Raw genomic sequence first — 27,699 nt, 5'->3', positions numbered from 1 at the left:
CTGAAGAGCTCCAAGTCGGTCCTAATCAAAGACATTCCAACTATAGCCACCCCAATTTCTTAGAGGTATCTAAAGAGTACACTGTCTTATGTGGTTTGTATTTAAAATAGTAAGCGTGGGGCCATCTTAGCAGTATCCTAGGCCCCGGGATAAATCATTGCTCTGTTTCCTGTGCTACTTATTTGTTAACAGTAAACCACAACATAGATAGACCAGAATTAGGTCCCTAGACTTGTTGGGCTCCTTGATCTTTTCAGCCCCTAAACTTGTTGATTCCCTGGGCAACTGCCTAATGTGTCCATGCCTTAAAATAGCACTAATGGTAGGATGTGATAAAAGGAATGTTTGGCTGCTATTTTTAGTTGGTGAAATTCCCTTCAGACAGGTTTCTATTGTTGGCATCCTTTTTGTCTCGGAAGACAATGGAGTTGCACATAAAGTAGTCTAGTCCGGCTTTTACATTTCATGTCCTGATACATTTCCTGCTGTGACTGTGTAGTCCTATCCTGGACAAACACTCCCTCTGGCAGGTACCGCAAATGTAGCGAAGACTGTTCCTGGCTGGTTGTAATGTCATACTTTCTTGTTGACGTCTTTTCTTGTCTTTCCATTTCTCCTCTCCCTCTATGTCACTCCTTTGTGTTCCCTCTTTTATGGTACGTCGCCAATCTCTACAGTTGCTGGCAACTAACTGCTTCCCAATTGGAAATATTGATGTAGCAGGCATTCATGTCCCTTTTGCAAACATCCTTGTATCGTAAGAACAGTCTTCCCACAGACCTAGTGCCCCTAGCAAGCTCTCCGTAGAGTATGTCCTTAGGGATTCTGCCATCTTCCATACGGCTAACATATCCAAGCCATCTCATACATCTTTGTGTGAGGAGTGCAAACATGCTTGGTATTCCTGCTTGCCTGAGGACATCTTTGTTGGGGATATGATTCTGCCATTTGATGCAGAGGATTTTTCGGAGGCAGCGCAGGTGAAAGATGTTTAGGCGACGCTCTTGGCGTGTGTATAGCGTTCAAGTCTCACTTCCATACAGTAGAGTGCTAAGTACCCATGCCTGGTAGATCTTCATTTTTGTGGTCTTGGTCAGCTTATTGTTGTCCCATGCCCGTTTGGAGAGTTGGGCCATCACAGCAGCTGCCTTGCCAATGCGTATATTGAGCTCAGCGTCAAGGGATAGGTTGCAGGTGACGGTAGAGCCAAGATAGGTAAACTTTTCCACCTCTTGTAATCTGTGGTCTCCAATATGTATGTTTGGGATGTCCGATGTAGCCTGGCCCATGATGTTGGTCTTCTTAAGGCTGATAGCTAAGCCAAAGTTGTTACATGCTTGCTCAAAACAGTTAATGAGCATTTGGAGGGCTTCTTCTGTGTGTGTTACCAGAGCGGCATCATCAGCAAATAACATCTCCTTGATCAGGACGTTTCTGATTTTGGTCTTGGCACGCAGGCGCGAGAGATTGAACAGTTTCCCGTCACTTCTACTGTGCAGAAACACTCCATCATCTGATGTCTGAAAGGCATGTGAAAGTAAGAGCGAGAAGAAGATGCCAAACAATGTAAACAATGTAGGAGCGAGGACACAACCTTGCTTTACCCCGTTTTTTATTTGGAAGGCGGCTGATGTTGAACCGTTGTGCTGTATAGTGCCTTGCATGTCATCATGGAAAGACTTGATGATCCTCAGCAGCTTTGGTGGACATCTAATTTTTTGGAGCAAGATGAAGAGGCCTTTTCTACTTACCAAGTCAAAGGCCTTTGTCTGATCAATGAAGGCCATATATAATGGCATTTTCTGCTCTCTGGACTTCTCCTGAAGTTGGCGTCTGGAGAATATCATATCGATAGTTGATCTGCTTCTTCTAAAGCCACACTGCGATTCCGGATAGATTCGAGAAGCAAGTAGTTGTAGCCTGGCCAGGATAACGTGGGCAAAGGTCTTTCCAACAGTGCTTAGAAGAGATATACTACGGTAATTGTTACAATCACCACGGTCACCTTTGTTTTTGTAAAGCGTAATGATGTTAGCATCCCGCATATCCTGAGGGACCGTACCCTCTTCCCAGTACTGACACAAAAGCTCATGAAGGTGCCGAAGCAGGATGGTGTTTTTGCCAGCTTTGATGATCTCTGAGGGGATGCCATCTTTTCCCGGAGCCTTATTTCTTGCTAGGGAGTCAACAGCCTTGGTGAGCTCTGCTATAGATGGCAGACTGTCAAGTTCACACATGACTGGCAAGATCTTGACACCCTCGATTGCAGCCTCAGCTACCGTGGTCTCCTGTGAGTAGAGATCCTGGTAGTACTCCACCCATCTATCCATTTGCTTGCTTTGGTCCTTGATGAGATCTCCAGTAGTTGATTTCAGAGGGGCTGACTTGGTTGCGGATGGACCAAGGGCCTTCTTCAAACTGGCATACATCCCACGGGTGTCGCCAATGTCAGCAACTGACTGGATACTCTGACAGATTTCCTGCCAATACCTATTTGCACAGCGTCTGGCTGTCAGTTGGGTTTTATTTCGTGCCTTTCTGAGTTCTTCGAGTGACTTTGTAGAAGAGTCACTCTTGTATTGCATCAGAGCTGCACGCTTTGCTTCGATAACTGGTTCCAGCTCTGAGAGCCCAGCACTGAAACAATCTGGGTTTTCCCTTTCTCTGATGCCGAAAGTATCTATTGATATGGTATACAAAAATCCTTGATATAATTCCACCTACTTTCAGCAGAGGAGGTTGAGCAGCTACTGAGGGCAACCTTGATAGAAACAGCAAAACATTGTCGCAGTGGCGGTGTTGATACGTGGTCGGCCCACTTTCTTGGAGCGATGGACTTTTTTAGGCAGAATCCTCACCCTACTGCTAATTAGTGAGTGGTCTGTGTCACAATCTGCGCTGTGGTAACTGCGGGTCAATAGAGTAGAGCTCAGAAAGGATCTCCATGTAATGATGAGATCCAGCTGATGCCAGTGGTGAGATCTTGGATGTCTCCAGGATGCCTTGTAGGATGGCTTGTTGGTAAAGAATGTGTTTGTGAGGCACAGGTTATGGTATGTGCAGATTCGAGTAGTCTCTGACCGTTGTCATTCATGTTGCCAATACCAAAGTGTCCAACACAAATGGGCCACGAATCATGGTCAGATCCCATGCGAGCATTAAAATCTCCTAGAAGGTAGATATTTTCAGTCGTTGGTATATTTTCTATGACACAGTTGAGATCTTTGTAGAACTGGTCGTTCGTCTCCTCTGAGCTGTAGAGAGTGGGAGCATAGATGCTGAGTAGATGTATTGAGCCAGAAGAAGTCGAGAGGCACAGTGAGAGGATACGCTCAGTGCCTCCTGATGGTGGTTCTATAGAGGAGAGTAGTGAGTTTCTCACTGCAAAGCCAACGCCATGTTGACGAGGTTCTTCTGGATCTCTTCCCTGCCAAAAGAAGGTGAAATCCTGCTCTTTGAGTTTGCCGTTTGAGGGAAGTCTTGTCTCCTGCAGCCCAGCAATATCTATGTTGAGCCTCTTTAGTTCACAGTCAATGATGGCCGTTTTCCTTGTGTCTTCAATCCTGAGTAGATCATCAGATATTCCAGGACATATGGTCCTGACATTCCAGCTTGCCAACTGCAGAACTGGTATTTTCTTAACTCTTAGTTGTTTGCCTGGTGCAGAGGTTGCAGACCGCTTTTCGAGTCATACTCTTAGCTCCAAGCACCCAATGGAGCAGGCGGCCTGTGGCGGGTCAGCACCTTATTAACTGTGGGCTGCTCAGCTTGAGGTGGGCAGTAGCTAACCAATAGGACACGGAGGTCCCTCCCACTGTCAGAGGTAACCCGTTGCGCCCATATTTTATGCCAATCTGAATGGACTTATCACTCGTGACTGTTACCTCCCGTGTTGTTTCTGCAGCTTTTTACAGCAGCACTGAAGTGTCCTCTCCAGTTTTGCGCAGGCTTGGGCTATAGATAAGAAAGTCCTGGGTAGCCCAATCGTCAGGTTTCCTCTCTCGACCTTGCTGATGTAGTCCAAAGGAGTGCAGTGCATTACGTTTGGCACCAGCTTGGTTGCAGTAGCTGCCGGAAGAGTGTCGAGTCGAACACTAGACCGTCTTCGGGGCTCCACTCCGGATTTCATTGAAGGTTGTCTCCTTTCCGTAACCCTGGATAGGGGTCCATACCAGGTACTGTCAGCCGGAGCCAGCTGAGCCCGGAACTCGTGTCAGGCAGGGTTGTCACTCCCTGAAGTAGTGAAGAAGTTCGCTACCCACTACCTGTTGGCTTCTATATAACAGTGTATATTTATGTTGGCTTGTATATAATGATGTATGTCATGTTGGTTTTTATGACAACCATTGTTTAACTTTATTCTTAGCGACCACCAGACTGTGGTTGTCTGACAAAGGCCTTCTCTAGTTCAATGAATATTCAGTAGAGAGACTGTGGGAAAGAAGTTTACTTTGCACATACATACATACATACACATACATACATACATACATACATACATACATACATACATACATATATTGATAAAAACGTTAAGATAACAAAAGAAAGAAAGCGACCTCGATATGATGTAAATAGAGGAATTCATCTATAAATGTAATATGTGACAATTATTCGGTAGCCAAGATTAAACTCCGAGTTTTGGATGCTGAAGTGGAAATGCCTGCCACCATCTCTTCAGTTATCCTTTGAAGGTTTTTTCCCATGCTGGCCACTTGATAAAATTGATATTTAAATTAACGATCTTATCCTTATTGATATATATATATATATATATATATAGATGGGGGTGGGGTGGAGGTGCATTGACTGTGAGCTAATAGTAAACAAATGACACTGAGATACAAAATGATGTTTTGTTTGTTAGCCTTCTTCCATGCCTGGCCTTTGTTCTGTTTACATTTGAAGAATTAGGGAAAATATTACCTTACTTGGAAAGAGGTGACGTAACAGGATGAAGAACTGGCTGCTGCAGGTTGGTGACACGAAGAGCAACTCATTGTCTCCATAAATTTCACCTGACCTATGCACACACACACACACACACACACGTTACAGTGGTTGGCATTAGGAATTGCTGGTTGCCTTTTTTTCATACCACCAAAACAAATGAGGTTACTGTGTAGCTTACAAGACTATTGTGTGTGTGTGTGTGTGACTTTGCTTTTGTTAATTTAGAATTTTACACATTTTAAACATTGATTTTTGAGTAATAGACAGAAAATGTGAAGAGTTATTGAATTAACCGATGTTGCAGTGTTTCTGGATTGGAGTTATTTCCAGGTTAACTTTCAGTAAATTTGGAACTAAAACATTTCTCACAAATCTGAAATTGTTATCTTATCCAGTCTTTGTTGAATTAATGAAACGTTCAGCTAGAGACTTCATTAATAATAATAACATCTTCATTGAGTTTCTGGTGAGGTTTTAGACACAAACAAACAAACACCCACATACATGTATTTATATGGGAATGTAAATATTTGTTGTATAACTATACTTATATGTTTATTTCTTGTTCTCTTGCTTTTCTACCCTTGCTCTCTCTCTCTCTTTCTCTCTCTTCCATCATCTCTCTCTCTCTCTCTCTCTCTCTCTTCTATCATCTCTCATAATATTAATTTATATGACAGAAACATAGATTCTATATGCTAAACCGTTCTCTCATTCAGCAATCCCCAATTCCATAACCTCACCCACCACTAGGTTCTTTAATATTTTGCATAATTTATCACAGAGATTTATAGAATTGGTTCTCATTATGGCAATACTAGTTCCGACTGGTTGAGCTGGCAGAATCATTAACATGCCAGGCAAAGTGCTCAGTGGCATTTCATCCATCTTTACAGTCGAAGTTCAAATTCTGTTAAGGCCAACTTGCCATTCATCCTTTTGTGGTCGATAAGGACCAGTTGAGTCCTGGAGTTGATGGAATCAACTTACTTCCTCTCCCAAAATTGCTGGCCTTGTTCCAGAATTTGAAACCAATATTGGTTGCTGCAACTGGGCAGTTGCTTTGAACATTTTCTGTCTCTGGTTGGCAGAAATATTTTTCACATACTCAGGACTCTAAGTTTGGTCTTATTTCTTGTGTGTGTGTGTCAATGAATACAGGTATATACCTGCCTTACTGTGACATTTTGCTTGAATGAGGATATTCCATTTGACAAATGTCTCTGTTCCGGTGGACTCCAAGTGCCAGTAGCCATTCACAAACCGTTGGTTCTCCTCAGAAACTGTATTTTGTCATTCAGCTATGATTAGTTTTATGCTAGTATTTTAACTTTATGGTAAATGAGGCAATTAATCTAACCCATCATTAACGATTATAATGTTTTGAATCATGATAAAGTATTCAACTATTGAGTTGGTATGTGCACACACACACACACACACACACGCACACACACACACATACACAATGGTGTGGAATGACCCCCTCCCCATCGGTATGCTCAAAGATAAATAAAATAAATAGACACTAAAAGAGCTTACATTAACTTTGTTCCCTGGAAATTCCTTTCCCTTCAGCTCAACTTTTATGAGGTTGATAAAACTAAATAAGAAACAGTCAATACGATTCACAAAAGTTATCAACGGTTGTGCTTCAGTATGGCCACAGTTTGTTCCAATAAATAAAAGACAGTAATAGATTTACAAACCAATTTATTGTTTCAGTCTTGGCTTTAAATCTTTTATATAATGTAAGAGGGGACATTGCTCCTGGGTCTGTAATTGTGACTGAGTTGTTTTGTTGAACCCATCTTTGTGTGTGTGTGTGGGGGGGGGGTTAGGGTTAGGGGTTTCCTGATATGTTTTCACATTTTGATGTTTTGAGAATCTGTAGGATCTTGGCGCTGTTATTGTTTCTGGGTTGGTAACATTTTGGAAAACTGATTCTTATATTTTGGCAAGAATTGTAAAACCTGTCTGAAGTTGGAGCTAGAATTTATGAAATTGGTAACATTAAGTGTTTACAGGTGAAGAGAAGAACATAATATTGATTTTTAGGGATAATGTTAGTTGGAATGAATTTTCAGAAACCGTTTTGGTAGTTCCTATCAAAAACACTAAATATTTATTCATTCAAAGAAAGAGTTTTGCTGGAATTTTGTCAGAATAAAATAAAATAAAATTCAAAAAAAGGGAAATAAAACAGAAGTTCACAGTGCGAGTTCTTATTTAAGTTAGAAAGAACTCTTTTAGGAAGATATTAGTGACTTCCATTTTATGATTGCATGATTCACACATACACGCACATACAAACAACACACACACACTGATAGACACACCAACATATATACACACACACGAACACTAACAGACACACATACACCAACACATCCACTCATTATGTCAAGCCTGCTTTTATCTCCCCCCACTCAGTAGTATCTTTAACCCCTCTCCCCTCCTGCCTCAGTTACCCCCCCCCCCCCCCCCCCGTCTCTCATTTCTTTATCACTCATATCTTGGTGGCATCTTCACTTGAGAGGTTGTCAAGTCCTCAGCAGGCAAGATTAAAGGCTTTGCTCATCCCTCTTTTTCCACTTCCCTCTTACTTATCTCTGTTGAAGATATACTGAGGACGGGGGGGGGGGGGAGAGCATTTTGCTGGGACACTGACATGTCTCATACTCTGTAAATGTAAAGAGATATTACTCTGAGTTCATGGAAAGGGAGGGAATAGTGGTGGGAGAGAGAGAGAGAGAGAGAGAGAGAGAGAGAGAGAGAGAGAGAGATGACATGAAAAGATGGAACAGTAGGTAAAAGAAGCAACAATATGATAAGGGGTGAAGAGAAGGGGTGGGGAATGAATGGTGACAAGACAAGAGTCAGGAGAGAGAGAGAGAGAGAGAGAGAATGGTGAGTGGCAGTTTAGAAATGATGAAGTCTCAATAGAGATTGTATATGTAAACAGTTCACTGTTGTCTCTTATGGTTGTTGTGGTGGGTAAGGAATACAGAATGATTTCTACAGGGTGGTCAGTAATTGGAAGGGTATCGAGCCATGGAAACATCTAAGCATCCAACTATGAAGGAAGCGCATCCCAGTAAGAACTGAGCTGCAATGATCTTTCCATCCCACATCAGCATGGAAAGTGGACATAACATGATGATGGTGGTTATATACAGAGAGATGTGGTTCTGACCAAAAGTCTGGATACAAAGAAAAATTCATTGTTTTTTAAAAACTAATTATCTATTTCAATGTTTGTAGCAAAATTTCTATTCCCTGTAATTAGAAATATCATTTCATCTTTTAATTAACATTTAGGATACTACAAGTCACATCAATATTTTACATATTTATGGAAAGGTTTTCTAAAACAAACGATTCAAACTGTTGCTGGTTATGGCAATGGAGTCATGTTTAGGAAGATATCAGCTTAGCTAAGTGTGTGTGTGTGTGTGTGTGTAGAACACTGGTAATCAGGTGATCAAGTTGGTGCTAGTGACAAGTGCTGGTGTGCAATAAAGACAAAGGCACTGAAATGAACTCTCCTGATGATCTCCTAAGCCCTCTCGAGTTCCAGCGTGTGGAGCTTTTATTTAATGACACTTGCATCTGCAAGTTATTTGCTAATTGTGTGTGTGTGTGTGTGCTGTCAAGCTGGAAGGTGAAACTTGATGTGTGTGTGTGTGTGTGTAAATTGTCAGGATTTGAGCTCAGTTACTCAGATAGCCATTGGAACAAATACCACACGGCACTCTATCCAATGCTCTGCCGACTCTGCCGGTCAAATGGTGATTTATCCTTGGAAGGATGAGACTTCAGTGGGATTTGAACTGAGAATGCCAGAATCAACAGGGCATTTCTTTCAGTGCTCCACTGACACAACAGCCAGTTCATTCTTTTGGATAAAGCAATGCAAACTTTTAGCATTGTCATCAGACTATTTTTGCAGGTGATGAGGATGTGGATGGGTTTGAATGAATGATTTTATTGACCCCAGCACTTGACTAGCTCTTAATTATATTAACCCTGGAAGAATAAAAGTTACACACACATTACTCACACAACTACATCTTAGTGTAAATTGAATTACAAAGAGAAGCCAAATAATATATCGTTAAAATTTAATTAAAATTTCAACTTAGTGTTGTGATTATTAAATTATGAGATGTGAAAAATTGAAAATATAAATAAGGCAGAATCAATTAAGTGGAGATTTCCACAGAATGGAATATAATTCCAGAGAATATGTCTACCAAATTCCAGAATAAAGTAATCCCTTTCCTTTATCCTAAACCCTAAACATAATTCTAAAAACCCCATAAGAAGTGTTACAACTGCTTTTATCATCTCATTAACAATGTCTATCTACACATATTTATGGGTCCAGCATCTAAACAAATATTCTCTTTCTGGAAACAATTCATGTTTTGGTATGTCTAATATTTGGGTTGTAAAGTGGTTGCTTTTTCAGGGTATAGTGTGTGTGTGTGTGTGTGTGTGGTGTGTGTGTGTGTGTGGGTGTGTGTGTGGGTGTGTGTACCATCATCATCATCAACCACCTTGTTTTCTATGCTGGTATTCATTGGTTTTCTTAATTCATTTATTTAGCAGGCTTTGTTACTGAAATCCCCAATGACATGGCTTTTGGTATACAACTTAGAGGCCCCAGTCCTCTTTGGAGCTTCAGGGTTTGTTGAGTAATATAAAAGGATTGGCTGTTTGTTTCTCTAGAATTGGTCAACTTGATTTGGACACCTCTGATGAGAAGTCAATAAGTCTTGAAAATTAATGGTGTTCATCATTTTATCAATCTTTGGAGAAATTGGTTAAATTTGCCCTGTTTATATATATCTACCATATAGGTTACACACACGCACGCGCGCACACGCACACACACACACACACACACACACACACACACACACACGCACACACACAGTGTTCAGACTAAATTTGACAGTTTGCATAAAAGGAAAACAATATTCTATTCAAAAAAAGAAAAAGATTTTTAAAGTGTCCAAAAATATCAACCTGGATTATGGCTGGGAGATAACAGTTTACTCCAAGCTGATGCACTTAGTTTCCACCACAACTTCAAGATGGTTCTGGAACCTGGCACATGCATTCATCACTGCATTCCAAGGAAAGTCTTTGATCTTGGCCACCGGTTTGGCTTTGGTGTTGCAGGCAGAGCAGTTGGTGTTTTCCTCACCCATGCCCCATATATAATAATCTATGGAATTACAGTCGGGGGAATTAGGAGACCAGAAATTGAGTCTGGTGAAGTCATAGAAATTCTCTGACAACTACATCTGACTCTTCCCAGAGGTATGGTGTGAGGCTGATTCCTACTGCCACACATATAGCCTTCTAGCAACAACCCTCTCCAGCCAGGGATTGAGCACAGTCTCCAGCAGCCTCATGCAGTCGTCTGAATTAAGCCTACTGCCCTGTTCAAAGATGTGAGGATGAATTTCAACATGTGGATGCCATCCGAATGCCTGCTGCCTCCCTTCCTGTTGGACACAGTTTCATAGTCTCCATTGCAGTTGTTCATACCATGTCTTGCAGCCTTTACGGTGTTCGCAGAGCATTAAGCATCAGTTATAATGTTGGATTTTGATACCTGGCACAAATCAACATGATACAAGTGACTCGTTTCCTGTATTCAGATTGCTTCTGGTCCCCTCTATCAACATTAATCCCCAACACCATGGACTGTTCACCAATGCATCAAGCTGTCCCTGAAAAGACAGACATAAAAATCGTCAAATTTAGCCCAAGCACCTTATATCTATATATCTATATCTATCTATCTATCTATCTATCTATCTATCTATCTATCTATCTATCTATCTATCTATCTATCTATCTATCTATCTCTATCTATCTATCTATCTATCTATCTATCTCTATCTATCTGCCTATCTATCTATCTATCTATCTATATCTATCTATCTATCTATCTATCTATCTATCTATCTATCTATCTATCTATCTATCTATCTATCTATATGTATGTATATATATATATATATATATATAATATATATATATATTATATATATATATATATATATATATATATATATATATATATATATATATAAATAGATTGATAGATATGATTGTTTAGGTGTGTGTAATTGAAGATATAATTTACAGTCAGATTCATTAATTACCTTGGCCTTCTAATTAGTTATCAGCATGTTTTATTACAGAAGCACATCAGTGCCAATTTACTGATAGTAAAAGATTGATGTTGTTGTTGATGATGATACATCTAGATTGGTAGTAGTGGAGGATGGTAACTTGCTTCAGGTAACATCAATTTTCAATTATTGCCACAGAATTTATCAACCTCCCAGATCTGATGTATAACAGCAACTACTGGGATTTGAGCTCACATGCGAGCTAATGATGTCACCAAATTTCTCAGGATACTTAACACAACACTTCTACCATTTTCTCTTCTTAGAACAACAGCAACAACAACAAACACCAGCTGTGATACAAATTGTATGCCACACATTCTGTGAACATAATTAATTGAACGAGAGACACACTGTGATGTGAATTAGTTGTTAATTGAAATGTTAAAGAATCAGTTGAAGAGAAAGTCTTATTAATATTTTACACACACACACACACACACACACACACACACACACACACACACACACACGTTTACATAGACCAGAGAGGAATAAAATGATGCAAAATATTCTCCAATTTCATTTTGTTAAAATGTTTCAAATATGAAAACCATAATGGAGACTTTAAAAGCAATTGGCTTTTATTGGCTGTTTTTCTGGTTTCATGGTTATTGACTTTGTAGTGCTACAGCTATAAAACAGGTCAGTCTATTTCACACAAAAAAGTCAATCTAACTATTTTATATAATGAGATCAGTCTAACTTGTTTATATAAAAAGGGAATCTACTTTATGAAGGGGTATCGAAAAGTTCCAGGACTAGTTCTGTAGTACTCCAACAGATGGCAGCACATGGTTCTGTGTGTGCAGTGAGAGCTAGCAGTAACCTTTGTGAGGCCCTGTACTGAGTGACATTGTTGTGTTTACTTTGCAAGTTGTGAATTTTGTGTTTTTGTGATCACGTGTGTCTGCTGTAGCCTGATTTTGTCATGGACAGAAACAAAGAGCCAACGTAGAACTTTGCATTAAACTTTGGAAGTCTGCTGCAGAGACATTGAGCATGCCTCAGCAAGCTTATGGTGAAGAAGCAATGGGTCACAAGCAATGTTTTAAGTGGCACGGGTGTTTCAAAAATGGAAGAACATCCCTGGAAGACAGTGAGTGACCTGGAAGGCCTACCATGAGCATCACCCTGGAAATGTTGAGAACATTTATCAGCTTGTGCACGAGGATTGTCAGAGGACAATCAATGACATTTTAAAGCGTTTGAGGGAGGACAAAAGTAAGCAGATCTGTGGAGTGCTTGCCAGTTGTCGATGCTTATTACCCTTTGAATAAGCTACTCCAGACTGATGAAGAGCAATGACTCTGAAACTAGTGTCTGGGTGCTGGCTTTGCTGAGTGGAAAACTTAAGCACACAGAATGTTTGTGTCACATAGCCAACTGGAAACGATTTTTCCTGGGGCTAAATAGCAGTAGCATTCTTCCCTTTCCTGGGACTGCCACATTAAGTTGGCAACAAAACCATCACTTTATCATGCTGCTACTATATAAGTCTCTCTGAGACATTTAGAAATGCAGTATTTCCAACTTAGAATAATTATTTTATATATACACACACACACACACACACACACATATATATATACATATATATATTATACATATATATATATATATATATATATGTATATATATATATATATATATATATATATATACATATATATATACATATATATATATATACATATATATATATACATATATATATATATATATAATATATATATATATATACATATATATATATACATATATATATATACATATATATATATATATATATATATATATATATTATATATATATATATATATGAGGCTGCATGTTTTCTTTATATCTAAGCACTCTCTATGTACCTTGTAGCTAACTATTCTATATTCGAATACTTGATATCTACTTTATATAAGAGGTTAGTGTATATACTTTAGATCTAACTATTCTATAGTTAACTGCTCTCTATTTACTTTGTACTTATATTATATTATATTCATCTGTTCAGTATCTACCAAAATAGTAAATATCTTTTGTTTACAATATTTCCATTTCTGATTCCAGATTTCTCTGAGGGAATTGAGGTAGGAGATTGGGGAGGGGTGACTGTTTTTTGTCTCTGAAACTGTAAAACAGCTGTTTTAAGCGGGGCTTGCTTTTATGTTAATTTATACCCAAATTATCTAATTTCTAGAGTAAGCTTCCTCATCAACCAATCCCATGGTAATCAATTTCGTTAATGCCATTTAGTGAATATTCCTTAAAATAAGTTTCTGTTGAAGGATTTACCTGGTAACTGTGAATATCTCTGTCTACTGGAATGGTTCATTACTTCACAGGATCCAATAATGTTGCAAACAAGATGAGACTGATTCCTTCTTTCTCTGGATGCTATACCATTTTAATCACATACACTTCGACACGACCCAGATTTCTGTCTGTCTGTCTCTCTTTGTCTCTGTCTCTCTCTCTCTCTCTCGCTCTCTATCTATCTAGCCCAATTGACAATGTGCTTTAACCTATACTGTGTACTATAACCTATATGATAACCATATACTTTATTGTACACTATATATTCTATATCCTACACAATGTACCATATAATCCTGTACACTATACTATATCCTATACGTGCTTTAACTTACAGAATGGCATTGTTGTCAATCCTAAGGTTTTTCGCATAAAAAGGTGACAACAGACCAAAACAGAATAAAAAGAAATCTTCGATTAACTGAGACTATCCATGTAATGAGTTAACCAAAACTCCCATTAGGGATGTTTAAAATCTGTAAAATAACAAGCATTTGGTGGCAATCTACAAGAAACCTATATTACATTTAATATGGGTCTTCTTGAGTACAGCAAGGTGCCAGGCACCACGAGATGACAAAGGACCAAGGGGACTGGCATCTTGCTGTACTCAAAATGTCCTGTCCTCCCCTGCAGAAGTGTTAAGGCCACATTCCCCCCACCCCCTGGAGGATTGGCCTACAAGAGTTCTGTGCTGGTGCCATGTAAAAAGCACTCTTGCCAGTGCCACTCACATGGAACCACATAAAACCACCCAGTGGAGCACTCTGTGAAGTGGTTGGTGTTAGGAATGGCATCCAGCTGTAGGAACCATTCCACAACAGACACAGAAGCCTGGTGCAGCTCTGCAGCTTGTTGCCAGCTCTGGTCAGACCGTCCAACCCATGCCAGCTTGGACAATGGACATTAAATGATGATTTAGAATATAAGAATATGCCTGCAGATATTTTCTCTTTGGCCATGTTGCTGATAAAGAATCGTTAGATCCAAGAATAATTCTAATTACTTTAATGAAATGGTGCATGTGAGTGTGGGTGGGGTGGGGGGGGGCTCAGCTCCCCTAATTATAACGAAACAACAGTCACACTTCATGGCATGGTATGTGGGGGGGGGGGTTGCTATGGAGTGTGTGAGTAATTAAGGATGCTGGGAGTTTGGGTGGGCCATGAGGGTGGGACTGAATAACTTCCTGTGAGTATAGGGTCAAATCCGGAGGCTTGGAACTGATTGGTCCTGAAACTAAAGGACTGCAGAATGTCTGCTCTTGTCTGGGAAAGAAAGAATTGGGGCTAAGGAGGAATTGTCTTGTACCAGGGGAAAATAGAATAAAGACCTGTTGTTGTTATTGTTGCTAGTCATGGTGGTGGTGGTGGTGGTGGTGGTGATGTATGAATTGGAGAGGGAGAGAAAGAGATTAGTAAAAACAGAACATGTTTTACTGCTTTTACTATGCACACTGCTGTTACTACTTGTATTACAACCACTACCATCACCATAAGCACTACTACTACTACTACTACTACTACTACTACTACTACTACTACTACTACTACTACTGCTGTGACTGTGAGCATACAGTCATGTCGTTGGGACTGCCAGTCAGCAGTTTGAAAGGAATGACCTGCAGCAGATGGAAGATGAAGAACAAAGCCAGCATGACACATGCCCACATGCCCACATGTCCACATGCCCACATGTCCACATGCTGGCTTAGCTGCCAACAAAGAAATTGTCTTTCAGCTGAGAACAAAATTAATAGATTTATATATATATATATATAGCTTTATATATGAGAATGTATGTGTCTATTTGTTTATTTGTGTGTGTGTGTGTGTGTTGGTCTTGCTTCTTAGCCTCTTTGTAGTAACCGTTCAATTTACATGAATCGAAATGAATCATCAAAATGAAAATCTTCATTACTATAATTATCTTCGCTTTCATCCCCCATTCCTTCATCGTCGGCTGCTCATTCATTACAACCGTAACAACTGTCTTCATTCCATTCCTTATTTCTCTGCTGATGCTCCAAGTTATTTTGGATTGAAAAGGAAAACTGTTGATCTCACAAGAGACTCGTTTTCTGCAAGAATTTCTTTCAATTATGTTAAAGAGTTGTTCTTTCTTTTTCTATGTTGTTTCTTCATCAGTTATATGGTTTTTTTTCTTTTTTGTTTCATTGAGGCACTCTTTACTCTAATTGAACAAATTGTTTTTTTTAAGTGAAGTGTAAAATCACTGCTGTGTTATATTGCAGAATCATAAAACCTTTGCTAACACAGAAAATTGGAGAGCAAGAGTGATGATTAATGAGTTACTGCACACATTGACATCATTATGCACACACACACCCCGCCACACCCACACCTATTTAATTCTTCAATGGAAAAAAATAGAAATAACTCGACATTTATAATAACTGACCTCAATTTTATGTTTTAGAAATTATTTTTTAATGACTTCACATCGTTATTCATTATTCTTATCATTGCCAATTAATTCTCTCCGAATGTGTGATAGTTCTAAGAACAGAACTGGTTTGAAATCAGGAGTCGAGAACCAACCGAAAATACCTTATTCTACTTCTGTTTATATATATATGTATAAGCAGTTTGCTTCTCAACCACATGATTCCAGGTTCAGTCCCACTGCATGGCATCTTGGGCAACAGTCTTCTACTATAGCCCTGGGCCAACCAAAGCCTTGTGAGTAGCTTTAATAGATAGAAACTGAAAGAAGCTTGATGTGCATACGTGTGTGTCTTCGTGTGTGTGTTTGTGTGTGTGTGGCTATTTGTATATATGTGAAGGTGCATGGTTCAGTAGATAGAGCATTGGACTCACAATCGTGAGGTAGTGAGTTTGATTCCTGGACCGGGTTCTGTGTTGTGTTCTTGAGCAAGACTCTTTATTTCACATTGCTCCATTCTACTCAACTGCAGAAATGAGTTGCGACATCACTGGTACCAAGCTGTATTGCCCCTTTTGCTTTTTTTCCCTTGGATAACTTTGGTGGCATGAAGAGGGGAGGCTGGTGTGCATGGATGACAGCTGGTCTTCCATAAACAAGCTTGTCTGGACTTGTACCTTGCAGGGAAACTTTCTAGGTGCAATCTCATGATCATTCATGAACATAGGTTTTTTTTTATATATGTGTATATATATATATATATATATATATATGTATATATATATATATATATATATGTATGTATATATATATGTATATATTATATATATATATATATATATATATATATATATAGTATATATATATATATATATATGTATATATATATATATATATGTATATATATAATATATATATATATATATATATATATATATATTATATAAATCTGTTCTCTCTGTCTGTCTATGTGTCTTCTAGGATCTCTGGCAGCACTCAAATTTGACATGTAGATACCAATGGTACCAGGGCGTGTATAAGTCTTGAATAAATTAGAAAAATCAAATCGTCCAACCCATGCTAGCATGGAAAGCAGACGTTAAACGATGATGATGATTCCAGGTGAGAATGCGATCGATAAATCCATGGGAACGTACATTTGTACGTGCAAGTACATCAGCTGCTGTGATCGATACTACGCATACACGAGAAAAATGCACAGTGTCTCAAATTTAGGTTAAATCAGTGTTTTGTAAAGAGGGGGGCATATGGGACGGTCAGACAAATTATTTTGAGAAAATTTGGTTTAAATGTTTGACAACTCAGCACCATCCATTGGACGGGGAGGGGGCGTTTTGCTCGTATATATATATATATATAGATAATCATTATCAATCAGTTAATGTCCATTTTCCATGCTGGGATTGGTTTGGTGGTTTGACTGATGTGTGTGTGTGTGTGTGTGTGTGTGTGTGTGTGTGTGTGTCTCCAATGCTTGCTGACTGGTGTTGATGTGATTATATCTGCATAACTTAGTGGTTCGGCAAAAGAGACCAATAGAATAAGTACCCAGTTTTAAAAAGATATGAAGCACTGGGGTTGATTTGTTTGACTAAAATTCTTCAAGGCATTGCCCCAGTCTGGCCACAGTTTAATAATTGAAACAAGTAAAAGAAAGATATGTTTGTATGTATTTATATAAAAAACAAAACCAAGTGATATTTATGTGTTTTTTCTTCTCTTCTCTTTCTTTCAGGGGTCCCTTCAGTGTGGTACGAAGATGTGTCCATCGGGAGAGTGGACAACAGTTTGCTGTGAAAATCGTGGATGTTGCCAAGTTCACTTCCAGCCCTGGCCTCAGCTCAGACGGTCAGCTCCAAGTTTGATTCAAAAAAACTATGTTGTATTGACTTTTTAAAATCGATTGCTGGATAAATCATTGAGTAAATAATGTTTTATGTGAGTGTGGCGTCGTGTGGGGACGGCGGGCCGGTCGGCGGTCAATCGGTCTTCAATTCAGGCCATGAAATCGAGCTGTATTAAGAACAACAACAAAATCAATGATATTTTCATAGCTAAATCATATTTAAGAAGAAGTTATGATATCATGCGAGGAATAAATTATGGTGATTTATTGACTGCATTTGTTGCCTAGTTGGGTGTATATGGTTACACTAGTGGGCAGTAGCCGCTCTGGTGTGTTCCTGCTTCTGTATTCATGTACGCTTGTCTGCTGGTCACTGGTCACCAGTTTAAGCCTTGTTACAGCAACTGTGAAGCACAAGATGGCAGCTCATCACTCCCTCAATGCCTCAGTTTGCTCGATTGGCTGCAGGTTCATTGCTTACTTCATGAATGTCTTGTTGAGGAGCTCCAGCGAAGTGTGATGAAACAAATGTGCTTGAAGAATAGTCACATGTTTAGGTCACATGATTTCATTTCTAGGGCACCCAACACCTTCTGTTCCCAAGTTCAGTGACTTCATAGAAGCTCCCTTGCTGACCCCTATTAACACAAAATTTTATTTCTTTATTAAGAGAAATCAATTCAGTCAACAATAACAAGCCCTTCAAATGTGTTATCACAATAAGAAAATAAATCAATGAGATTTTATTGATTTCTCAATTATTATTGATTCTTTCTGTGTCATCAACCTTTCAAACAATCTACTCATCAATTGTAGCCATGAAAGTAGATCTCTTTATATATACTGTGTTGGGATGGCTCTATAATATGTGCATGCATATATAATGTGTGTGTGTGTGTGATGGGTTGCCAAATGCGAGTTTTCTTTTCAGGTACATGAAGCTACTGCCCACTGACCCAGGGTCTCTAGGGCCCATACCTCCCACACCCTCAGGGTTGGCACCCTCAACGTTGGCACACTGAAAGGTAGGTCTGGCAAGATAGTCAAGATGCATGAATGGAGATGTGTTGATATATGTTGCATCCAAGAAGTAAGGTGGAGAGGAAGTTCTGCTAGGTTCCTCACAGGCAAAGAACACAGGTACAAGATTTTCTGGGTAGGGAACACTAACGGGGTTGGGGGCGTGGGTATACTTCTCGCTGAAAAATGGGTAGATAAGGTAATTGAGTTAATCAGAGTATGTGACAGAATACTTAAAATTAGATTAGTGTTTCATCATGGACTAGCAACCATTATATCAGCCTATGCCCCTCAGCCGGGGCTACCCAATGGACAGAAAGACCGATTCTATGACACTCTACTGCAGACTACCTTGTTGACGAATGACAAAGACCTTCTCTTTGTGGCTGGTGACTTCAATGGGCATGTTGGACAACATGCTGAGGGCTTCCATGGTGTACATGGAAGCTACAGTTATGGTTCCCGCAACGAGGAGGGAACCAGGCTGCTGGAGTTCTGCGATGCAAATGATCTTATGATTTGCAACACTAACTTCAGGAAACCTACCAGCCACCTAGTCACCAACCGATTGGGCCGACATACCAGCCAAATTGACTACATCCTCACCAGGAAAAGATAAAGATGACTGTTTATAAATGCCAAAACCTTCTTATGCGAAGAATGTACCCCACAACATAGACTGGTAGTTAGTGACTTTAGGATCAGGACTAAGAGGACGACCAGAAGACGACCAACATGGAGAAGAAGGATCTGGAAGCTTAAAGATCCTGCGAATGGACAGAGATTTAGGGACATATTACTTTGACGAAGTAGAAGGGGATATAGCTTCATATGGGGTAGAAGACAACTGGAGGTCTCTAAGGGACAACCTGCTGAGAGCCACTGACCAGATCTGTGGCTGGTGCAAAGTCCCCTCAAGACCCAAAATAACGTGGTGGTGGAACAATGTTGTAGACAGTGCTATTAGAGAAAAGAGACAGGCTTGGAAGGACTGGAAGAATGGTGGTAGCAGGGAATTGTATCAGACAGCCAAAAGAGAAGCTAGGAGACAGGTCTATTTAGCCAGAGGGGAAGCAGATAAGAAGAAATTTGCCAATGTTCTGCGCCGGGAGGACCAAAGACTTGAGGTATTTCGTGTTGCAAGACGGTCTTTGAGAGAGAATCGTGATGTGGTAGGAGAGAAGTGTGTTCGCATGGATGATGGTTCACTTGCGCTAAATGAGGATGCAAAGAGAGAGGTTTGGAGATGCCACTATGAAAGGTTGCTGAATAAAGAAAATGAATGGGATTAAGAGAGTCTGCCGAATGTCGACCCAACAGAGGGACCAGCTATCCAAGTTGACAGTTCCTTAGTAGTTAAGGCAATTAGAAGCATGAAGACAGGGAAAGCCCCAGGCCCATCAGGAATCACTGCAGAGATGCTCAAAATATCTGGTAGTGTCGGCTATAGCATAGTCACCCGTATAGTTAATCAGGTGATACACAAAGGAGTCATACCCAATGACTGGTGTAGCAGCATAATAGTCAACTGCTACAAAGGTAAAGGTGACGCCCTAGATACAAATAATTACAGAGGTATCAAGCTGTTCAGGTAATGAAGGTTACAGAGAGGGTCATAGCCAAACTAATTAGAGAGAGATTTAGTTTAGATGACATGCAGTTTGGGTTCGTGCCAGGGAAAAGTACCACTGATGCTATATTCCTGGTAAGGCAGCTGCAGGAGAAATACCTAGCCAAAGATAAGCCCCTGTACCTGGATTTTGTTGACATGGAGAAAGCCCTCGACAGGGTCCCCCGATCCCTTATCTGGTGGTCAATGAGGAAACTAGGGATAGATGAATGGTTAGTGAGAGCTGTGCGAGCCATGTACAGGGATGCCGCCAGTAAGGTGAGGGTTGGCAACGAGTACAGTGAAGAATTCCGGGTAGAGGTAGGGGTCCACCAAGGCTCAGTCCTCAGCCCCCTCCTATTTATCATAGTCCTCCAGGCAATAATGGAGGAATTCAAGACAGGATGCCCCTGGGAGCTCCTCTATGCTGATGACCTTGCTCTAATTGCTGAGGCACTATCAGAACTGGAGAAGTTTCAGGTGTGGAAGCAAGGATTAAAATCGAAGGGCCTTAGAGTCAACCTAGCTAAAACCAAAGTCCTAATAAGTAGGAAGGTAGACAAATCACAAACGTCTTCAGGTAGATGGCCCTGCCCGATCTGTAGAAAAGGCGTAGGTAGAAACTCTATAATATGCACCAAGTGTAAGCTATGGACACATAAGAGGTGTAGCAATGTCAAAGGAAGGCTAACTAGGAAGATAGTTATTGTATGTGGTAGATGCTCAGGAGCAATAAACACTGAAAGTGCTCTGAAACCAACTTCCACCACATTCCAGGGAGAAAAACTAGAAATAGTTGATGGCTTCCGGTACCTAGGTGACCAAGTTAGTAGCGGGGGCGGGTGTTCTGAAAGTGTAACTGCTAGAGTAAGAATAGCCTGGGCAAAGTTTAGAGAGATCTTACCTCTGCTGGTGACAAAAGGCCTCTCACTCAGAGTAAAAGGCAGACTGTATGACGCCTGTGTACGAACAGCCATGCTACATGGCAGTGAAACATTGGCTGTGACTGCTGAGGATATGTGAAAGCTCACAAGAAATGAAGCCAGTATGCTCCGATGGATGTGTAATGTCAGTGTTCATACTTGACAGAGTGTAAGTACCTTGAGAGAAAAGTTGGACCTAAGAAGCATCAGTTGTGGTGTGCAAGAGAGACGTTTGCGCTGATATGGTCATGTGGCGAGAATGGATGAAGATAGTTGTGTGCAAAAGTGCCACACCCTAGCGGTTGAGGGAACCTGTGGAAGAGGCAGACCCAGGAAAACCTGGGACGAGGTGGTGAAGCATGACCTTCAAACTTTAGGTCTCACCGAGGAAATGACTAGAGACCGACACCTATGGAAGTATGCTGTGCGTGAGAAGACCTGGCAGGACAAGTGAGACCATAACCCGTGGCCTCTACCTGGGATGTAGCCAGTCCACTTATGCATACCTTTCCTTCTTGGGACACAAAACTCTACTTGTGAAGACCTGTTGAGGCAAGTGAGAATCCCAAAATTCAAAATCAAAATCAAAATCGATCAACATCAATGGAAATTGCAGCTGTGATACCAGTGCCGGTGGTACGTAAGAGAACCATCCAAACGTGGCTGTTGCCAGTGCCGCCCCGACTGGCCTCGTGCAGGTGGCACGTAAAAAGCACCATCCGATTGTGGCCGTTGCCAGCCTTGCCTGGCCCCCGTGTCAGTGACACGTAAAAAGCACCATCCGATCATGGCCGTTTGCCAGCCTCATCTGGCACCTGTGCCGGTGGCACGTAAAAAGCATCCACTACACTCACGGAGTGGTTGGTGTTAAGAAGGGCATCCAGCCATAGAAATATTGCCAGATCAGACTGGACCTGGTGCAGCCTTCTGGCTTCCCAGACCCCAGCTGAACCGTCCAACCCATGCTAGCATGGAAAGCGGATGCTAAACGATGATTATGATGATGATGAATATATATATATAAATAATATTAGGGTAATAAGAATTATAGAAATTATTATTACCAGTGGCCTAGCACAAAAACAAATTAGTCAATGTACACGATATATATATATATATATATTTAAAACCTTAATTTGATAATGAAATCATGGTTTTTTTTTTTTCAATTTTTGTTTTCATTTCACCGCTTTTTTTTTTTCTGTGAAAGAATCAATTTTCTGTTTAGGACAGAGTGCTACCATGTTCGTTTTTTTTGTATTATTGCAAATTTTTTTTGAAGTTAATTTAACAGGTGCCATCATTGCTAGTAATGGAAGGCAAGTGACTAAAACACCTCACTGCTAATTATTATGGCTTCTAATGTTGGTATATTCCTTCAAATTTGAAGGAATGGAGGAGGAAGTGTAGTTGATGAAATTTACTCCCTCAGTATTTTACTGGTAATTTATTTTATTGAGTTCAGAAAGATGAAAATCCAAAATCCAGATTGGAATAGAATGCTTAGTAGAGCTCTTAGGGACAGCAAGGATTATCAGGGGGGTTCTAAGCGCTTGAAAGACAGCTGAAAACTCGTGGATACCTAAGGTTACAGGTTTCCACCTGCTATCCACATAAATCCTATTAAGAATAAGACCGAAGCTAAGCCAAACCAAAATAGTATATATAATGGTAATCCTCTATATTATAGGCACAAGGCCTGGAATTTTGGGGGAAGAGAATAGTCGATTACATCGACCCCAGTGTTTCACTGATAGTTAATTTATTGACCCCGAACGGATGAAAGGCAAAGTTGACCCCTGGCAGAATAGTTTGAAAAATTGTAAATGAATAACCTGGTGCATTCATTTTTAATGACCTGTTGATATATACAGTGATTTTCTTTGCCCTAGGTGTCGGGAAGACACTAGGCAAGAAATGGAAACAAAATTGAAGGAAGAAGAAAATCTCATGAGGATGATGAGGATAATGATTTAGGCACAAGGTCAGCAATTTGATGGAAGGGGTCAGTTGCTACCATCAACCCCCAGAGCTTGACTGTTACTTTATTTTATTGATCCTGAAAAGATGAAAAACAAAGTTGACCTCTGCTGGATTTTAACACAAAATATAATCAGCTGGAACATATTCTACATGGCATTTTTCCAAGGCCCTAACGAATCTGCCAATCCACCACTACAATAATAATAATAATAATAATAATAATAATAATAATAATAAAAGCTTCAAATTTTGGTATAAGGCCAACAATTCCGGGAAGGGGGTAAGTACTTATTTTATCAACCATGAAAGGTAAAGTCTATCTAGGTTGCATTTGAACTCAGAACCTAAAGATACATGAAATGCCACTAATGATTTTGCCTGCTCACTGCCTCTTAATAATAATAATAATAGAAATAATTAAAATGGTAATAATAACAGTAATAATAATAATAATAGTAATACTACTACTACTACTACTACTACTAATAATAATAATAATAATAATAATAATAATAATAATAATAATAATAATAATAATAATTAGTAGTAGTAGTAGTAGTAGTCAACAGTAACAGATCAGTATGATTACAATTGTAAGACAAATGTGAAGGGATGAATTTGAAAAGGTTCTATAGCTTTGATGGGTCCCAAGGTGGCAACTCGTAAAAGACTGACAGATCAGGATTGGATTAAGGAATGGTAAAGCTGAGAGAAGTGATAGACTATGTTGTAGATTATGTTGTGTAAAAATCTGTTTAAACTCTGTGTTCATGGAGGACAATTAAAAAGAATGATGTTGAGGAGTGAAATGGTAAACTACAGTTGATAATTGGTTAAATTGAAGACTGTGGAATCATTGATAGGTATGAGAAAACAAATTATTTTCCTGTAAACATTAACAACATTTTGTCTGTTTGTCTGCCATTCTTTCTGGATTTTCAAATTCTTTCCATGTCTTTCTCATTTTATTCTATTTTCTTTTCTCTATCCTTGGCAATTAATAACTCTTCAGCTTTAATTAAACTCATTTTACACTTTTTGAACATCATTACCTCCATCAATTGATGTGTGTGTGTGTGTGTGTGTGTGTGTGCATGCATCAGAGATGTCTTGTACTGCCTGGAAGTTATGTATATATGTTGTATACACTTTTAATCCAAGGTGAACATCACACACACACATTTGAGTGTGTGTGTGTGTGCTTGTGTAGATACAGCCACATGCACACATGCAGGCCATGCTGCATGAACACAGAGTATTTTCTGCTTGTTTCTATCCATGTTTATATTGAAGCTGTTTCAATCTGAAAATCATCTTGAGGCATCTAAAATCAATTTATTCGTTGATCAGTTTTCCTGGAAGCCAAAACTAAACTGATTTTTATTATCTCATTGATTCTAAGGATTACTTCTGACTTATCACTAACAACCAGTTACCTTAACGACACATTAGCAACAACACTTTAATTACTTAGCTCTCATTCTCTTCTCTCTTTCCCAACTTAAACATCTGTTTAATAAACATACTTTCAACACACATCTCTTTAAATCTCTTCTTTTTAATGAAGTTCATTTTGTTTCATTATTAAACAGGTTAATTTTGCATTTCATTTACTCTCCATGACACTCTCCTACTCTCAAAGAATCCCATCTATATTTTACTGTTTATTGACTTAGATACACTCAACCAACTTTCTCTACCTCTGCCCAAACTGTTTGCACTATTTCTATTACACAACAAACTGAAAACATGGAAGCTGCCAATACACATCAAATGCACTTCACTTTTACTAGCTCCTCCTCCTCTTCTTCCTCCTCTCACCTTAATTCCATTTTGCTTTCTGTAGAATATGCCAACATCTCATTTTATAGCCGAAGCAGAGCCAGTTCCATGTTGGCTTTTCTTTTCTCATTAATTTGCTCGCTTTTAAGAAACCTTTCATCTTGAAAAAACAGCAGCATGCTCCAATTCACTTTGGAATAAATCACGAGAACAAATCTTAGCCATCTTCGGAACTAAACTGGATTTGTTTAGAACCAAACCCAGTCAGGGGATTTAAATCTGTCAGTGATTGCAGCTTAAAGTGGTGGATATTTTAGGCAGAGGGAATCAGATGGTTACACCTTAACATACGTAACTATGGAAATACATTAGATAGCTTCTACCATACATTTGTAACTATGGAAACACTAGCTAGCTTCTACCATACATTCGTAACTATGGAAACAAACTAAATAACCAGACAAGTCTGAAGATAATTTGACCAGCTGTAGACTTTATGTTTCTATATTGGTTTTTTTTTTTGTTTTTTTGTTTCATTGTATTTGAAACATTTTCAATTAAGAACAGAAACCATGTCTTTTTGAATTAAAACATTGCAAAGAAGTTTTATGTCTAAAAATGTGTCCTCCCTGAAGGAAAGCTTCTATCTTCAGAAACATATTCTATTCTTGTTTGTCTGAAGAATGGAATTCCAGAAACCAGTTTGCTCTTCAGCTTACTGATTTCTATTTCATTTCTCATTTCCTCCAAAATGATTCTTGTTTTCTTTCCTTTTGATATTTTAAGTAATTTGAAATAATTTCATCAAAATTTCAAAACTAAAGTTACTATGAACATGTTACCATTTTATTGTGCTAAATTTAGTTTCTTTGTTAGACATGAGACATGATTTTGTAAATGGTAAAGATGAATATATCATAAATATCTTATTTACCATTCGGCGGTAATTTTAAATGGCAAATTTCATTAGTACTAGACTACCTGTGACCTGTTGGGTCAGCAATAGGTCAGGATACCCCCCAAAAATCATGTATCTTGGGAACCTGTGGTCTGTTTTATACAAAACTAGTTTTATTCCATTTGTATTCACCTTTCAATGGTACCTTACTTTCAAAGTATTTTCCCATTATGTGCCAGTTTGGCTATTTATAAAGGTGTTCACAGTAAAGGACAATAACTCCAGATTCTACTGATTAAATTTGTGGAAACATACCCCCAAAAACCACGTATCTCAGGAATCCGTGGTCTGCTTTACACAAAACTTGTTTTATTCTGTTTGTATTCATATTTAAGGCACACCTTACTTTGAGAGTATTTTTCCATTTTGTGCCAGTTTGACCCTGTTAAATTACAGACAAGCACGCAAGCAAGCAGAGAGTTTTAGTAGTATACAAATAGATAACGCATCCACATTGAAGTTCTACTGATTCTACCAACTCATTATTTGCAAGAACTCATTAATTACAAAATGGCATTGAAGTCCTAGAAAAGATGATTTACAATTGGTGTGTTTCTATTTAGTTCTTGTAGAGGTAACTAACGAGTCTGCTAGTCTGCCTATTATTACCCACGCCTCACTATTGTACAACAGAACTGTTTCATCACAATCTTTGAAAAACATTATTTTAACATCATCGTTGAGAGAACGATTCTAACTAAACTGAAGTTTGCTCTCCATGTTAATAGCTATATCAGAACTGTATTTCAAAAAGGTTTGGTTTGTCACGTTAGTGGGAACCAAATAGAATTCAACCAATATGGAATTAAGAATGGATCCATGTATCTTAGTTTGAGATATTGACAATTCCATTGAATATCAGGAATATTTTGGCAAAAATGGTGAAGTAGGTGATAGTTGATTCTATTTTTCTTTGTCTTATCTCCGACCTTACTTGTACAGGTGAATCAGGTGTATTTCACAGTCACCACTGAGGTCATCTGGTTTACTTTGGTATATAATTAAGGTCTTTAAGTAATACACTTCACCTGTGTGACCTAGTTTACTTTGACCTCTGCTACAACAAATTGCTTTTTGTCCTCTCCCACATAGTTGAAACAATTTCTGACAAGATCCAAAGAAATCACCTTTTAAAATGGTGTATGTAATTAACACTGCTTAACGAGACACTGAATGAACTTCAATTTAGTTGTCACTAGAATTGGTAGAATTACTAATCAAATCTCACTCTTCTTGTCTCAACAACCACTTTTGCTTTATCAAACCATGAATGCTTGAAATAATGTGGATAGATGCACACACATGCACGTGTGTGTGTGTGTGTTAAAAGGATCAAAGGTTTTTCTTGAATTTTAGGCTCATAATGTCAGTTTCCTGGATTCTGTGCCCTATATATTTCCCCCTCCCCACTGGATGGGGCATGGGTCTGTCACAGCATGACTCATTTCTGCTAGTTGAGTGGATTTGGTGCGAAATGTGAAACAAAGCGTTTTGCTCAAGAACACAACACAGTGCCTGGCCCAGGAATCGACACCACAACCTTATGGTCATGAGTGCAAACCTTAACCACCAAGCCACATAAAAAGTTGCTCCTAAATTAGCATATCAGTGGCTGAGTATTCCATAGGCATATGTGTATGCTTAACATACTTTACTATCAGAATCAGCAAGAC

The 27,699-nt window shown here is 39.2% G+C and overlaps 1 protein-coding gene across 12 annotated transcripts in view; it reads left to right on the top strand.

The window, feature by feature from the left end:
* Window positions 1-27,699, top strand: part of LOC115219822 (peripheral plasma membrane protein CASK) — a 998,477-nt gene that overhangs the window by 314,388 nt on the left and 656,390 nt on the right. For all 12 annotated transcript variants that reach the window (XM_036509446.1, XM_036509450.1, XM_036509449.1 and 9 more), the window contains one exon: window positions 17,641-17,753. In XM_036509446.1, coding sequence (XP_036365339.1) covers window positions 17,641-17,753 — 113 coding nt within the window. The remainder of the gene's footprint in view (window positions 1-17,640; window positions 17,754-27,699) is intronic.

The sequence above is a fragment of the Octopus sinensis genome, linkage group LG15, assembly GCF_006345805.1.
Source record: "Octopus sinensis linkage group LG15, ASM634580v1, whole genome shotgun sequence".
Taxonomy (NCBI): Eukaryota; Metazoa; Mollusca; class Cephalopoda; order Octopoda; family Octopodidae; genus Octopus; species Octopus sinensis.
Note: the sequence above shows the minus strand (reverse complement) of the source record. Positions and strands in the feature narration are given on the sequence as shown.